Here is a 16239-nt window from a genome sequence, read left to right on the forward strand (position 1 = left end):
CCCCCGTGAGGTAGACTGACAGTCAGGACGAGAGAGAGAGAGAAAGAGAGAGAGAGAGAGAGAAAGAGAGAGAGAGAGAGAGAGAGCGAGAGAGAGCCCCCGTTGCTTTGAAATGAAGCCGTGTGCAGAAATTACAGCAAATGTGAGGAAATGATGCATGTTGAGGAACTTGTAGCAGAGACACACACCATGAGCCACGTACTCTCTCACACCTTACCAACTTTGTTGTGCTGATGGCGCAGCATAAGCAGCACACACACACGCACAGGCACACACATTCAGTCTCTCACACTCTCTCTCTCTCACACACACACACAATATACACACATAATCGCTGCACTCACCTGACTGACCACCAGTCGTCCGTTGTTGGACTCCGTGGCGTAGATGACCCACAGGCCATTCTCGTCCACGGCCAGGTCGATGTCGGACTTGCCGCCCCAGCGGTAGGGCGAGGTGTCGTGGTAGTTGGCGTTGGTGACGATGGCCTCACCGCTCTTGATGCGCGTGCGCAGGTCGTACTTCACGATGTTGCGCGTGCGCTCCTTGTTGTAGAAGACGGCACCATCATACACCACGAAGCCCGTGCCGTCCACGCGGTTCGGCAACCTGGGAAACCGCGGCGGGAACGACAACGGCCGTGCGGTCAGCTCCGAAGGAGCCGTACACACTAAAAACCGCAACGTTTCACTATCGCAAAGTCCTCTGGGTCATCTCCAGCACTCTAACTCTAACGGCACAGATCTACTGATCAGACAGTATTAAACTCTCTGGTTGATATATGTGCACATAGACACTGTGTCCTTCAAGCAGAGCTTCAGAGCTCATTTAAGATCACTGCAGAACAACTCTAGTTAAGTTGGACAATTCTGAGTGCAGCACCAAAGCCAAAAGACTTCAGAACCTGGACACACTCTCACTATCATTATCATCACCTGTGCATGCTCTCACCAATCATCACCCGGGCACGTTCTCACCAATCAGAAAGTTTGGCCTCAAATCAACCATTTAGGCTCAGACTGTGGTGCTCTGGACGGAGAGGGAGGCTCACTTGTAGGTGGTTGTGGCGCGGTTCTGTCTGAGGTCGTCCCACGAGGCGTACTCGTACAGCATGTCCGTGCGGTACGGCGTCCAGGGCATGACGTACAGCCGGTCGCCCGACTGCAGCGGGTCCTTACACCACGCACCCGACTGGTGCTCCGCCTCCTGCAGGGAGCTGGCCGGCTGGACCCGCAGCAGGGTCCCGGGACACACGAAGACTGGAGACATGGGGGGGGGGGGGACGGGTGCACGGGAGGGAGAGAGACAGAAAGAGAGAGAGAGAGAGAGAGAGAGAGAGACACACAGCGGGGGAGAGTAGGGGAGAGAGAGACAAATGACAGAATATGAAGAGATAGCACAGACAGAAAGGGAAGAGGAGCACCGGATTAAAATGTGGAGAAGGCAGACAGAGGGGAGAGCATTACAGAGGGAGAAACAGGGGCGGACATGGGAGAAGATGTGGAGGGTTAGAATACATCCAGAGGGAAAAAGAGGGAGAGAGGGAAAAGAAGAGAGAAGGAAATTGGAAAGCGTGAGATAAATGGCTCTTCTTCAAATGGGAGAACGTGAGATGGTAAATGCTGGGTAGTTGTGCATGTGTAAGGATGTGTTGGGCCAATGGATGAGGGCTTTCTGGGGTAATGTCGGTCCTGGCCCAGTCCCACGTCTGTCGGATGAGGCTATTCCGCATGGCTCCGAGCCGGGACGCCACGGGCCGAGTTCCGGATCTACAACGGTGGCAACGCACGTCCGGTCGACACTACGTTTAAAAAAATCCGACCCACTCAGTGTGACGGTTGCCTTAAAAATACACACACACACACACATGTGCAGGAGTGCGCACTGACATGCGGTGCCCTCTATATCTGTCTTATGAAGGAGGCGATCCACATGGGAGCAGTGTGAATTAGCCGGCTGACGTATATTCACACTCTCAGCCTCGGGCTTGTGGTGGGACCCAGGAGAACATGCGCACTGCTGAGAGGAGAGAGAAGGAGAGAGGAGGGGAGGGGAGGAGAGAGGAGAGGGGAGGGGAGGAGAGAGGAGAGGAAGGGAGGTGAGTGCGCGGGGTGTTTCCAGACAGGGAACCCTGGCTGCACACAAGAGGGCGCGGGGAAACTGGCAGGGATTTCCGTCCTGACGCTCCCGCGGGCCTAGCGCGGGCTCTTATACTGATCGATTTTAAAAGCTGCCTGTGAATATAACGGAGTCGTAAGTGGACCGTACACACGCGCGCGCACTAAAACATTACGGCAAGGTCTGGAGTCCGAGCCCTGCACTCATAAAGCTCCGACAGTGCGGGACGCTCGCTGAGTCTCTCGCGCGCAGTGACTGGCGTAGTTTCGTGACAATCATAAATAAGGAATGTCCAGGCAGATAGTACGGCGCGTACAAGTTTAAAGAGAACCTTGCAGATGGAGTTTAAATGTTTTAGGAGCTTGTACCGTTGGAAAAAAAGGTTTTTGCTGTTATTCGAGTCCTGCGGGTTTTACTGTTTTAGGATGCGTGAAACGACTCGCACTGAGAGTGGAGGGACATTAAGACTTGACTACTGTCGTCATGACTAGAGAAGCAACATTTAAAAAGTAAAATGTAACGTTATCCTTGACTTTTTTTCCTTTAAAATTTTAGCTATCTGTCGATTATGTCACTAAGAATGCCGCCTTTCGTCTCGGTAACGCTGCACAAGCTGGGCTGCCTCTGATTTCGGGGCCTGTGCACTTTCAATCATCATTCTCAAACTAGTCCTTCACTTAGGCCGTGAAATACCACGAACATCGCCCCTGGGTGTGTGTTTCACCCCGAGCTCCTGTAATGCGTTTTTACTGTTTCAGCTAACGAGTAAAGAAAGGCCACCATTTGGACAAAGAGCCACAGGAACTGTCCGCGTGAAAAAACGATGATCGGGATTGCGCTACTCTTTGTTCTCGCACATTCAAACTAGCGTTTACATCTCCTAATATCTCCTAGCAGTCTTACACACTTCAGAGAGTCGGAGCGATACTGCACTAAATTAGATTTTACAATCACCGAGGGACAGCGCGGGCCCCAAAGACGAGGGGCTCGCTGCCCGCACGCATTTCATCACGCGCCCTGCCTGCATTACCGAATAAAACGGCTGAAGAGTCGCCTTTTTAAAAACTCGGCTTATAACTAGTTTTGCTGCTGTTGTTATTATATTTGCATTTCTCTTTTCACTGTCGTAACGTTTCTTTTCCCTGTTCTCCTCCGAAAGTTTTTTGTTTGTTTGTTTTATGGTTTTTTTCGTTTTCTTTCATTTTCCTATTGTTTCGCTCCAGAAGGCTGTTATTATTCAAAGTATCAATCTTTTGGCATCGACCCACTGCCAGATTTGCTCTGTATTGTGCTAAGTATTTACATAATATCCATAACAAAAACGACGGCAAATCGTGCTTCTGTTTAGCACCCGAAGCCTATGCAAAGGAAATTCAAACTGGTGTCCACGAACCAATGAGAATGCAGAAATGGTAGAGGCGCATGCAATCCGCGCGTAGTCATGATGCGTCCATCGAATACCAAATAAGAACAGCCTCTCCAAGGCAACATGGATATTATTAGATTTCCGAGAGAATAAGGCACGTGCACCTTCCACAGAGAGGAGGGAAATGGCATTGCACGCTATAGCAGTGCGCTGCTCTATGTAGGTGACCCATGAAGAATGAACATACTGTGTGGGAGAACAATTGGGACAGATCCAGCAAGCTCTCTCTCTCTCTCTCTCTCTCTCCTCCCTCTCTCTCTCCTCCCTCTCTCTCTGCATCTCAGTCTCTTACACACACACACCGACATTCTCTCTCTCTCTCCTCCCTCTCTCTCTGCATCTCAGTCTCTTACACACACACACACCGACATTCTCTCTCTCTCTCTCTCTCTCTCTCCCCCTGTCTCTTATACACAGAAATGCCTCTGACTCATTCTCTTACATACACACAAACACACACACACACACACACACACACAGAGGTCAGCCAGAGTACCTTCTCCTTCTCCTGCTCTTCATTAAGAGGGAGGGTTGTAAACTGACGGAGGACCCATTTACCCCTGCCTTTTCCACGGGGTAATTGCGGTGCGGGTCTGACGGAGAGCCGAAACTGACGGGGCGCTCCAACGGCTGCTCCGCTGGCTGTGTGCAGAGTGACCAGGCCAAAGTTTCCTCCAGTCAGTGCTCATGTGCACAGTTCCAGACTGGGCTACTGTCAAGAGCCCATACATGCTCCTCTATCGCTGAGTCTCGCTGTCTCTCTCTCTCTCACGCACATACTCACACACACACACACACACACACTGGCCTGGTAGGATTAATTAAGCTTGACCTGTAATCTTTTCCAGCTGTCCTCACGAGTATTTTACAATGCTCTCTCTCTCTCTCTCTCTCTCTCTCTCTCTCTCTCTCTCTCTCTCTCTCTCTCTCTCTCTCTCTCTCTCTCTCTCTCTCTCTCTCTCTCTCTCTCTCGGGTTGGGTCATCTAAGTAGCACTACTGGGATTCTATTAACAGAACCTAGTGGAACTGTTGGAACAAATCTAGCCCCACCCATCCAGCGGCTCGGCCGTGCAGTGCCAGATGAACCCATCCTCCGCTAGGCAAATAAAGAACTCCCCCTGCGGCTACACCCCCACCCCCCTGGAAGGATGGGCATGGGCGTGGCTACACCCAGGCTCCATCCTCTTAGCATGGCAGGTGCTAACGAGGTCCTAGCGCTCGGGTCAAATTTGCACCGCAGAAAACGATAAAAACTCAACAGTGACTCAAGCGGGCACTCAACCCACTCACAGAAAACCCCTAACGGACCTACTGTAGGCGGGAAAAACACAGCCTGGTGAACGCCTGGTCCCGGTTGGAGAACACTGCTTTAACCATAATGCTGACAAATCTGTCAGTGGGTAGAGATGAAGGGTGAGGAAGAGTGTTAACACCCGTGGTGAGGAAGATCAACTGTGGAGGGTGGTGCATGCGTGTGTGTGTGTTCGTGTGTGCGCGCGCGCGTGTGTGTGTGTGTGTGTGCGTGCGGGTGTGTGTGTGTGTGTGTGTGTGTGTGTGTGTGTGTGCGTGCGGGTGTGTGTGTGTGTGTGTGTGTGTGTGTGTGTGTGTGTGTGTGTGTGTGTGTGCGTGCGGGTGTATTTGGCGCTGGCTGGGCAGCGTGGGTATTTGGATGTTGTTCCGTCATGTGCAGAGTCTCCAGGCTCCCTCACTCGTCAGGCTCCTGAGAGCATGCTCTGAATGAATCATGCACCTGCTTCTTGCAGGTGTGCAGAGCAGACAGCAGGGGGCAGTGTGCTGTACAGTGAACGGCACCTTCCACCAGGCAGAATGGGAAACCGTGCATGCGTGTGTGTGCACGCATGCGTGTGTGTGTGGGTGCGTCTGTTGATTTGGGTGTGGGTGGGTGTAGGTGCATGTATATGTCTTTGTGCATGTGGGACTGTTTGTGCGTGTGTGAGTGTGTGTGTGTACATTTGTTTCCATGGGTATGCATGCCTGTGTGCATTTGTATGCAAGAGAGTGTGTGGGTTGGAGAGGAAAAAGAGACAGAAGGAGTCATAGCGGAAAGTGCCGTTTTGTGTGCGTGTGTGTGTGTGTGTGAGGGGGTGTGTGCGCATGTGTGTTAATATATGTGTGTATTTTAATGCAAGCAATAGATAGGGATAGAGAGGAAGAGATTTGGAATAACATGAGTGTGTGTGTGAGTGTGTGTGTGTGTGTGTGTGTGTGTAAGCAGAGGAAGGAAGAGGGATGAAAACGGAGAAGGGTCAAGCGTTATTCCTGTGAAATGAGAATCAGGATTGGGTTAATCTGGCAGAGGCTAGCAGTGGTCTGAGATTACACTCTGCCTGCTTGCAGACACGAAGCGGTTAAATTCACGGTGTAGCAAGTCTGCTGTAGGAACTCTGTACACGTACACACACATACATATAGGCAAACACACATATAAAAATACGTACAAATGTGCACACACACACGAAGAAACACACACACACACACACACACAAAAGCCTGCCACCCTACCAGATTGGAAGTGCTACTATATTAGAATCAAGTAAAAGCAATGAAAATAGACAATAACAGAGTGTGTGTGTGTGTGCTTACAGGTCTTGATCATTCTCTGTGTGAAGAGCTCTAACTCTGGCTGTCTGTGAGGTAAATATCAGATGCAGACAGATAACTACTATATCCTGATTACAGGACTGAGACACTACACAGAGTGGACTTCTTAGGGCTGTCTCACCTCTCTCTCTCTCTCTCTCTCTCTCTCTCTGTCTCTCTCTCTCTCTCTCTGTCTCTCTCTCTCTCTCTCTCTCTCTCTCTCCTCAGGGTTAGGTCTCCCTGTTGTACTGTCTGTCCAGAACGGTTTATCTGTATCTGAGTTCCTCTCATTGAAATTCATGACCACCTGCGTAAGCCTTGGCACTTCAGCTTTAACAATACACATACACAAAGACACACACACACGTAACACACACACATGCAAATACACACACACACACATAAAACACACAAATACAGGTACACACAAATACATACATAAGCGCAAAACCTTCATCTCTTCTAGTGTCTGTGCCTAAGGGGGACCAACTGGTCACGCAATAAAACAAACACAATAGAAAGTACACACTTACACACATGTGTGTGTATGTGTGTGTGTGTGTGTGTGTGTAGGCTTTCTCTAACAATGGCAGGTCCTGAGCACGAAAGCAAAGAGGCACATTCCCAGAATCCATAATCTGTCAATTAATCAAACCGTAAACCTTCGTGTGTTAATGAATAAAGAACCGTGTGGGCAGCACGAGTTAATTCAGCAGTTAATCAGCAGACGGGAGAATTAGTGAAAGGCAGGAGAGAGGAGAGGAAGAAGGGATGAATGAGTGAGGGAGAAAATGAGAGAGAGAGAGGTAGAGAATGGTAGCTGGCGTTGCTCTGAAGCAGGAGAGCCTTGAGGGGTAGTGGCCACGTCACAGGGCAAAATGAGAGGGCAGCTCAGGGGCACTAGAGGACTGGGGTTATTTCTGTGGAGTGACACCCATGCACACAGACATGTAAAAGTGACTTGTGTTGACATGCGTAAGTACACGTGGAGGCAGCATGCAGTATTATTGGAGCACACGGAAGGGTAGTTTGGGCAGAAACGTGCCGCGCCTGTCCAGAGAAGAGCAGAATCTGGGGCTGCTAGGCTGACACTGGAACTGGTCGGAGATAACTGGGCTGATCCGATTCCGGTTAAGCCCAGTTTAGGCCTCAACACACAGAAAACAGCATCTATGGTCCAGTGTGACAGGCCATAAGGCCCAGAACCTGGCAGTCGCACACACTGTCCTGCCCTCTGGACCTTCACACACACACACACACACACACACACACACACACACACACACACACACACACAGAGGTAGCAAAGCCAGGCAGAAAAAGTTGAAGAATTAAAAAGAAGGGAAGGAAAAATAGAGAGATGAAAAAGGAGGGCGAGGAGGACGAGTGCGAGGGAGGCGCAGACGACCCACAGCAGCTTGTAATGAGAACACGAGAGATCGAAGAGATATCGACCAATCAGAAAAGAGAATGAGGAGGCGGGGGGGGGGGTTGTGAAAGGAAGAAGAAGCTGGGTGGAGAGAGACAGAGAGAGAGAGAGAGAGAGAGAGAGAGAGAGAGAGGATTCACTTCCAATCGTTACACTAATCCGAACAGTCTTACACAACGACAGACAACTTAGGGACCATCCTGAAAGAAGGAACCAGCAGGGATTGATGGAGAAAGGAGGTGGGGGGGTGGAGGTAGAATAGTGGAGAGATACCTCCACCCGCATGGCAGAGAGGGAGGAGTCACTTGGATCTGCAGGGTCTGATCGGAAATGAACTGCAAACAACAGAGGAATGAATAAATCATAGCCAATGGGAGGTGAGCGTGGGTGGGGCGTGGCTGTGTCAGTAACAGATGTGAGGTGTGACTCAACTCAACCGTCACAACAGGAAGACATGACCTGCTCGTTACGGAGCATGGCGGAGAGCCCTCGACACTGGGCAGAGACGTGAGTGTGTGTGTGTGTGTGTGTGTGTGTGTGTGTGTGTGTGTGTGTGGATGGTTGAGTGGGTGTGTGTGGATGAAAGGCAGAGATAGAGAGAGTGTGCATGTCTATGTGTGGCCTTGATAACAGCATGTCATGAGTTTAGGATGTGTGTGTGTGTGTGTGTGTGTAGGCTGTATGCATAATAGCATGCTTGTACTGTATGGAGATTAATGAATTACTGTGTGCAGGTTCGAGCGTGCATGTGACTGCGTGTTTGGCGTCGTCTGAAGCGAGGAGAAGGATCTAGAAGGACTGCAGAGTATTGGTTATAAGTTGTTGAGAGAAAGACAGACAGAAGGAAAGAGAGAAATAGAGAAGGGAAACATACATTAAACATGACCACTACACAAGGTGCTGGGTTAGGAGGAGGTATGAGAGGGGAGGGAAGGGGAGGAGGAGAGGGGAAGAGAGGAGGAGAAGGGAGGAGAGGAAGAGAGAGGAGAGGAGAGAAAAAAGGAGGAGAGGGGAGGAGAGGAGGAGAGAGGATAAGAGAGAATAGAAAAAAGGAGGAGAGAAGAAGGGAGGAGAGGAGAGGGGAGGGGAGAAGAGAATAGAAAAAAGGAGGAGAGGGGAGGAGAGAAGAGGAGAGGGGAGGAGAGAATAGAAAAAAGGAGGAGAGAAGAGGAGAGGAGAAGAGAGGAGGAGGGGAGCTGAGGACAGAGGGGGAGAGGAGAGGAGGAGAGGGGGAGAGGAGAGGAGGAGAAAGGGAGAGGAGCGGAGGAGAGAGGGGGAGAGGAGCGGAGGAGAGAGGGGGAGAGGAGGAGACGGGGAGAGGAGCGAAGGAGAGAGGGGAGAGGAGAGGAGGAGAGAGGGGAAGAGGAGAGGAGGAGAGAGGGGAAGAGGGTTTATGTTCATTGTGGTCTTTACCTTTTTGATCCACTTCTATTCAAGCATCGGAAAAAAGAAGAAAGAGAAAGACAGAGAGAGATAACGAGAGAGAGAGAGAGAGAGAGAGAACGAGAGAGTAAAGAGAAAGAAAGAAAAAAACAGGTGCAAGAAAAAAGAGAACATTGAGATTCAGTGAAAGACTGTCCTGCCGCTCGTGTCATGTTATTAAAGTGTGTGTTCAGATGACTCGGGTGAGGCATGAGGGGGGAAATGACCTCGTCTACTTTAACGCTGTTTCAGACCCCCCCCGACCCAACAACTGCCCCTCGCTTCCTCCCTTCACACGCTGGCACACACTTCCCCCGGCCGCTCGGACCCCCACCCTCCCCCCACCCGCACCCCACCCGCGCCTGGCTCTCCGGGACCCCTGTGAAAAGAGAGTAAACTGTTAGGGTTGCATGGGCTTCCTTGGCAGCTGTAGGTAAGAGAAAGGGGGGGGAGAGAGAGAGAGAGAGAGAGAGAGAGAGAGGGGGGGAGGAGAAGAGGTAGAGTAAGTAGACAAACAGTGTGAGGGCAGGATGAGAAGACTGAAGGATGAGAGGACTGATTTTTCTGTAAGAATTTAGGTGAAGCTCCTGATCTCTCTCTGTCTCTGTCTCTCACTCTCTCTCTCTCTCTCTCTCTCTCACTCTATCTCTCTCGCTCTCTCAGAATCAGCAGGCGTGGCCCCTGGAGCCTTGCCAACGGCTCACTCGCTGATTGCACAGTCTAGACTTAATGCAAGAGGAGAGAAAGACCAAGACAGAAGACAAAAGTGTGTGAGCCAGAGAGAGAGACAGAAAGAGTGAGCCAGAGAGTGTGACAGAATGAGTGAGCCAGGCAGAGCGACAGAAAGAGTGAGCCAGAGAGTGTGACAGAATGAGTGAGCCACAGAGTGTGAGAGAATGAGTGAGCCAGGCAGAGCGACAGAAAGAGTGAGCCAGAGAGTGTGACAGAATGAGTGAGCCAGGCAGAGCAACAGAAAGAGTGAGCCAGAGTGTGACAGAATGAGTGAGCTAGGCAGAGCGACAGAAAGAGTGAGCCAGAGTGTGACAGAATGAGTGAGCCAGAGTGTGACAGAAAGAGTGAGCCAGAGTGTGACAGAATGAGTGAGCCAGAGAGTGTGACAGAAAGAGTGAGCCAGAGAGTGTGACAGAATGAGACCAATGGAGAAGGACAGAACGACAAGACAAGAGACCGCGATAACGCCTGTGTGAGCGAGACACAGGACACCCATCCCTCCTGCTGTCTCGTCTAAGACTGGGTTCATTTGGGTTAGCTCGTGCTGGAGCGCCACGTTCAACCTCACATGCACACCTTACTCTTGCTTTATTCACAGCAAGTGCTCACGCACGTGAGATTAAACGGCTGTGTGTTTGGCATGTACGCCTGTGTTTGTGACAGACCATGTGAGTGACGGGATGTCTCTCCAACAGATCTGACTGTGTATCTGGTGTGTGTGTGAGAGAGCGAGAGAGAGAGAGAGAGACAGACAGACAGACGGTGTGAGAGATTTGGCTGTTCTTGCAGTGTTAGTTGTACCCATGGCAGGCAGGCATGATTTGCGTGTGCATGTGTGCGCGCGCGCTTGTCTGTGCGCGCGTGACACGTGTGACTGGCGTGTGACGCTCTGCGTGAAGGCGCGATGCGTCACGCAGAAGCATCTGAGAAGGAAAAAGTGTGATTGTGATTGCAGGACTAGTGGGGTGGAAGACGGGATGAACGATGGAGAGCTGGCATGAGGAGGAGCAGTGTGGGAAGATGACAGAGCTTCATAGCAGAGCCTGAGACACCTTCTTTGATCTTCTGAAGACAAAGGGAGTGAGGGAGGTGAAGAGATGAGGCATGATGGGATTTATCTGTCTGTCTATTTGTATTTTACTATCGCTATATACAGTGGAATCAGGTAGTATTCTTGTTTAACACTTTTTTGTTATGGATATGATTTTGAATGGATATATGATGAAGCTAGAATACATTTTTAGAGAGTCTCAAAAATTAACTTAAAATGAAAAACTGAAATCTCTTATTCACAAAGAGAACTCAGACACTTTTCTATCGCACTCGGCCAAATTGTGGTCACATGCATCCTGTTTGCTTTCATTATCCTTGAGATGTGTCTGGAGCGCAGTCCACCTGTGACTATCTGAATTGACTGGACAGTGTAGCAAGGCACACACTTATATAAGGGCCCACAATTTACACTGCAGTGTCAGGACAAGAACCAAGCCATGAAGTCCAAGGATCGGTCTGTGGATCTTGGCAATCAAACTGTCACAATGCAGAGATCAGGGCAAGGTTATAAAACAATAGCTAAGACTCTTGAGTGTCCCAGGACCACAGAGGCCTGGAACAAGCTCGACACAACCATGAACCTTCCTAGAGTCGCTGTCTGGATAAATTGTGCATCCTGGCAATAAGGGCTTTGGTCAGGGGATAAAAGACTATCCAACAGTCTTGCTAAAAGAACTCAAAAAAAACCAACAGTCTCTCTAAAAGAGCTCAAAAAACCCAACAGTCTCTCTAAAAGAACTCCAAAAAAACAACAGCCTCTCTAAAAGAGCTCAAAAAAACCAACAGTCTCTCTAAAAGAGCTCAAAAAAACCAACAGTCTCTCTAAAAGAGCTCAAAAAAACCAAGTCTCTCTAAAAGAACTCCAAAAACCCCAACAGTCTCTCTAAGATAACTCCAAAAAACCCAACAGTCTCTCTAAAAGAGCTCCTAAACCCCAACAGTCTTGCCAAAAGAACTCCAAAAAAGCAAGTCTCCCTAGAAAAACTCCAAAACAACCCAACAGTTTCTCTAAGATAACTCCAAAAAACCAAGTCTCTCTAAAAGAATTCCAAAAAACCCAACAGTCTCTCTAAGATAACTCCAAAAACCCCAACAGTCTCTCTAAGATAACTCCAAAAAACCCAACAGTCTCTCTAAGATAACTCCAAAAAACCCAACAGTCTCTCTAAGATAACTCCAAAAAACCGACAGTCTCGCTAAAAGACCTCCAAAACAACCCAAGTCTCTCTAAAAGAGCTCCAAAACAACCCAACAGTCTCTAAAATAACTCCAAAAAACCCAACAGTCTCTCTAAAAGACCTCCAAAAAAAACAACAGTCTCTCTAAAAGAGCTCCAAACAACCCAACAGTCTCTCTAAAAGACCTCCAAAAAACCCAGCAGTCTCTCCAAGAGATCCAAAACAACCCAGTAGTCTCTCTAAAAGACCTAAAAAAAACCCAAAAGTCTCTCAAAGACCTCCAAAACAACCGGACATTCTCTCTAAAACAGCTCCAAAAAACCCAGTCTCTCCAAAACAGCTTCAAAACAACCCAACAGCCTCTCTAAAAGAACTAAAAAAAAACCAAGTCTCACTAAAAGCACTCCAAAAATAACCCAACAGTCTCTCTGAAAGACCTCCAAAACAACCAGTCTCTCTAAAAGAACTCCAAAAACCCCAACAGTCTCTCTAAGATAACTCCAAAAAACCCAAGTCTCTCTACAAGACCTCCATAACTACCCAATAGTCTCTCTAAAAGACCTAAAAAACAAGTCTCTCTAAAAGACCTCCAAAACAACCCAAAAGTCTCTCTAAAACAGCTCCAAAAACCCAACAGTCTCTCTAAAATAGCTCCAAAAAACCCAAGTCTCTCTAAAAGCTCCAAAAATGGGCCAACTGCTGCCAAATGGGCCTCTACAAAGTACTGAATAAGAGAGTTCAGTTTTTTAGTGGTAATTAATTACTGAAATCTCTAAAAACATTTCACTGTTTCATTATGGTGAATAAGATTGATAGGTAAAAAAGGCAATTATATCCATTCAGAATTAAATCCCCAACACAATAAAGTGCAACAATTAAAGGTGTCAAAGTGCTTCCTGTGTGTGTATATGTGTATATATACCCACTCCAGAGGAATTCAGGCATGTTTATCTGGCAGTATTAATGTGCTGATGCTAAACTTTCCCTCATGTAATGACCTACATTTCATAATGTTGTATGGCTACCCATAACCCTGCCTTTAATTTCAGTAACCGAAAAGAAAGATTTTGCCTTCCAGTTTAAAGCAATGAAATGGCGTTTGTTGGGACTGTGGGACTGTTCTGTTACTCCTGACAAGGTGGAGTTAATCTTGTGCTACTCAGGACATCTTTGTCATGAAAATGTATGAAAACACATACTTGCTCCTCTCTTGCTTTTTGTCTCTGTCTCTGACTCACACACACACAAACACACACACACACACACACACACACACACACACACATTACAGTGATGAGTGGTGAGGCATCACACGGAAGGCCTGCACTTTATTTCACACAGAGAAAACAGCTGGCAGAGCCAATTTAGAACTCTGTGTGTGTGTGTGTGTGTGTGTGTGTGTGTGTGTGTGCGCATGTACGCTTGTGTGTGTCTGTTACTGTGCAAATGTGTATGTGTACGGGTGTTGTATGCACCTCCTGGTAAACAGGCTGATGTAATTTGACAAGGTCATCCTGCTGTGGCCTCTACCTGCGCGCTGACACACACACACACACACTCACCCTCCCTGAAGATGGCCTTGCATATGGGATCTTTCTGAGGCCCTTTGTACTATTTTTCTATGTGACCTGGTTTCGAAAAACACACAAAAAAAGTGTTTTCTCCTTCAGGCAAAAAGACTGAGAGCATGAGAGAGAAGCAGAACAAGGGCAAAAGGAGAGAGAGAGAGAGAGGGAGACGGAGAGGGAGAGAGAGAGAGAGGGAGACGGAGAGAGAGAGAGAGAGAGAGAGAGAGAGAGAGATGAAAACAAAGGCGAGCGTTGCGCGGTGCGGGTCGAGGAGACTAAAGCAGACGGAGCTGAGGACCCCAATGCGTGCGAGTGAGAATGAGGAACATATGTGCCTAACGAGCAGGAGCTGGGGCTTCTGGGAGCTGAGACCAAGAAACGCAGGAGAGCAGGAGAACAAGAGGAACTGTTATTATGTTCTCTAGCCAATGATGTCTCCCCTTCCATCTGCTTGAAAAAGAGATACACAAACAAGCATCTAGAAACACTCCCAACATGTGCGCATACACACACACACACGCAGACACACACACACACACACACACACACACACACACACCCACCCGCCTGCCCGCACGCACACACACACACGCAGACACACACACACACACACACACACGCACGCACACACACACACACACACACACACGCAGACACACACACACACACACACACACACACACACACACACACCCGCCCGCCCGCACGCACGCACACACACACACACACACGCAGACACACACACACACACACACACACACGCACGCACACACACACACACACGCAGAGGCACCGAGGACAGTGGTAGAGGCTGCAGGCAGTGGTGTGGGTTTCTGTGGCATGGGTTGCTGTGTGTAGTTTTATTTCTGTGCCCTGTGAGGGTGGACGAACCTCCTCTGCTCAGAGCTCTATCCAAAGGCATCAATTACCAAGGATAATGAGACCCTCACACTCTCACACACACGCACACCTCACACTTGTGAGGAGGAGAGTCAGATAGGCCTGTGTCTCGCAATGCAGAGAGCATGTCTTCACTTAATTTACCATTCCTCATTCTCTTTGCCCTCTCCCTCTCCCTCCCTCTCTCTCTCTCTCTCTCTCCCTCCCTCCCTCCCTCCCTTCTTGGTGTTAAAGCTGGAGGAAAACAGCAGCAAACCGTTCACGCTTGTCACCCGACACGTGCGCATTTGTATGGATCTGCGAATAATGACGGCTTAATACATATTAATGACTTCTCAACTTCAATGATTTCCTTTCTTATAGACATAAAATTACATGAAACACCGGCACCCACTATTTTCACACATGCTCCCAGCAGCAAGCAGTCACCTGCAGCAGAAAAATGTGAGCTCAAAATAACCCTGAACTGCCCTGACTGTGGGTCTCCGTGGTGACCCTAATACTGGAAGGGTTACATCCTATCACAGGCGATCCTAAGATCAGATCTCAATGACTCCACAGTCATGTATGGGAGTCTGAAGCACAAAGGTTGGCTCTGTGCTCTGGCTGGACCAATTACACCAGCTCAGGCGCACAGAACCAGCCAATCGGTGCTCTCACCCATGTGCGGTCAGGTCGACATTGCCCGAGGTGCTGTTTGAAGGGATGGAACGTGTCTCAGGGAAGAAGCACGTACGCTCTTGCCTGCAGCAAATTGGGGTTTGGGTAGCAAAGAAGTACAGAGCAAACTGGCCACAGGGCACGTGGGAAATGACTAATGCTGAGGAGATAACAGCACAGACTGTGTGCAGACTACCCAGACTGCGTCCAGACTATTTACAGACTGTTAAGACTGTGTACAGACTGTACAGACTGCATCCAGACTATGTACACACTGTCAAGACTGTGTCCAGACTATGTACAGACTGTCAAGACTGTGTCCAGACTGCGTTCAGACTATCTACAGACTGTCAAGACTGTCCAGGCTATGTGCAGACTGCGTCCAGACTATGTACAGACTGTTAAGACTGTGTACAGACTGTCCAGACTGCATCCAGACTATGTACACACTGTCAAGACTGTGTCCAGACTATGTACAGACTGTCAAGACTGTCCAGGCTATGTGCAGACTGCGTCCAGACTATGTACAGACTGTCAAGACTGTGTCCAGACTGCCCCCAGACTATGTACGGACTGTCAAGAGGGCATTTGCAGTCGGTCCTGGTCACAGGAAAACTCAACGATCGAGGAGTGGCTGGAGTATTCAGTAGTCAGTGCAGGACTCTGATTACACGGTTGTGAAGGGTGTTCATGTGCTAGAGTATTCAGTAGTCAGTGCGGGACTCTGATTACACAGTTGTGAAGGGTGTTCATGTGCTGGAGTATTCAGTAGTCAGTGCGGGACTCTGATTACACGGTTGTGAAGGGTGTTCATGTGCTTGCGTGGGAAGTGCAGCTTATACACAACATACAAAACCCTTCAGTTTCCGCCAGCCCTGAGAGGCAGTACAAATAAACAGAAAGGGATAAGAACAGCCAATGTAAGGGGGGGGAGACTAGTGTAATGCCCCCCTTGTCCAATCAGACCGCGGAGGTCCAGAGCCATGGCAACCCAAAGCTGGAGACGAACGGTGACATTTTCAGGAACGGCTGTACTAAGTAGCTAATGGGGTTTTGACACGGGTCGCTCTCAGCGGGGTCGCCAGAGCTGATGGTTTGGGTTTCAGTCCTTAGTGTGAAGAGGTGAAACTCTACAAGCTGATTGGACCGAC

General features: G+C 49.1%; 1 protein-coding gene across 9 annotated transcripts in view; it reads right to left on the reverse strand.

Moving 5' to 3' along the window:
* adgrl1a (adhesion G protein-coupled receptor L1a) overlaps positions 1 to 16239 on the reverse strand; it is a 108424-nt gene that overhangs the window by 21403 nt on the left and 70782 nt on the right. For 5 of the 9 annotated variants that reach the window (XM_081716506.1, XM_081716509.1, XM_035525300.2 and 2 more), the window contains exons 5-7: positions 8989 to 9003; positions 1052 to 1259; positions 345 to 609 (exon numbers count right to left, since the gene is read on the reverse strand). In XM_081716506.1, coding sequence (XP_081572632.1) covers positions 345 to 609; positions 1052 to 1259; positions 8989 to 9003 — 488 coding nt within the window. Of the gene's footprint in view, positions 1 to 344; positions 610 to 1051; positions 1260 to 8988; positions 9004 to 9224; positions 9311 to 16239 lie in introns of those variants that run through there. The other 4 variants (XM_081716508.1, XM_081716511.1, XM_035525303.2 and 1 more) reach the window with 2 other exon arrangements.

This window comes from Electrophorus electricus, chromosome 6 (genome assembly GCF_041902795.1).
Source record: "Electrophorus electricus isolate QZ-2024a chromosome 6, ASM4190279v1, whole genome shotgun sequence".
NCBI lineage: Eukaryota > Metazoa > Chordata > Actinopteri > Gymnotiformes > Gymnotidae > Electrophorus > Electrophorus electricus.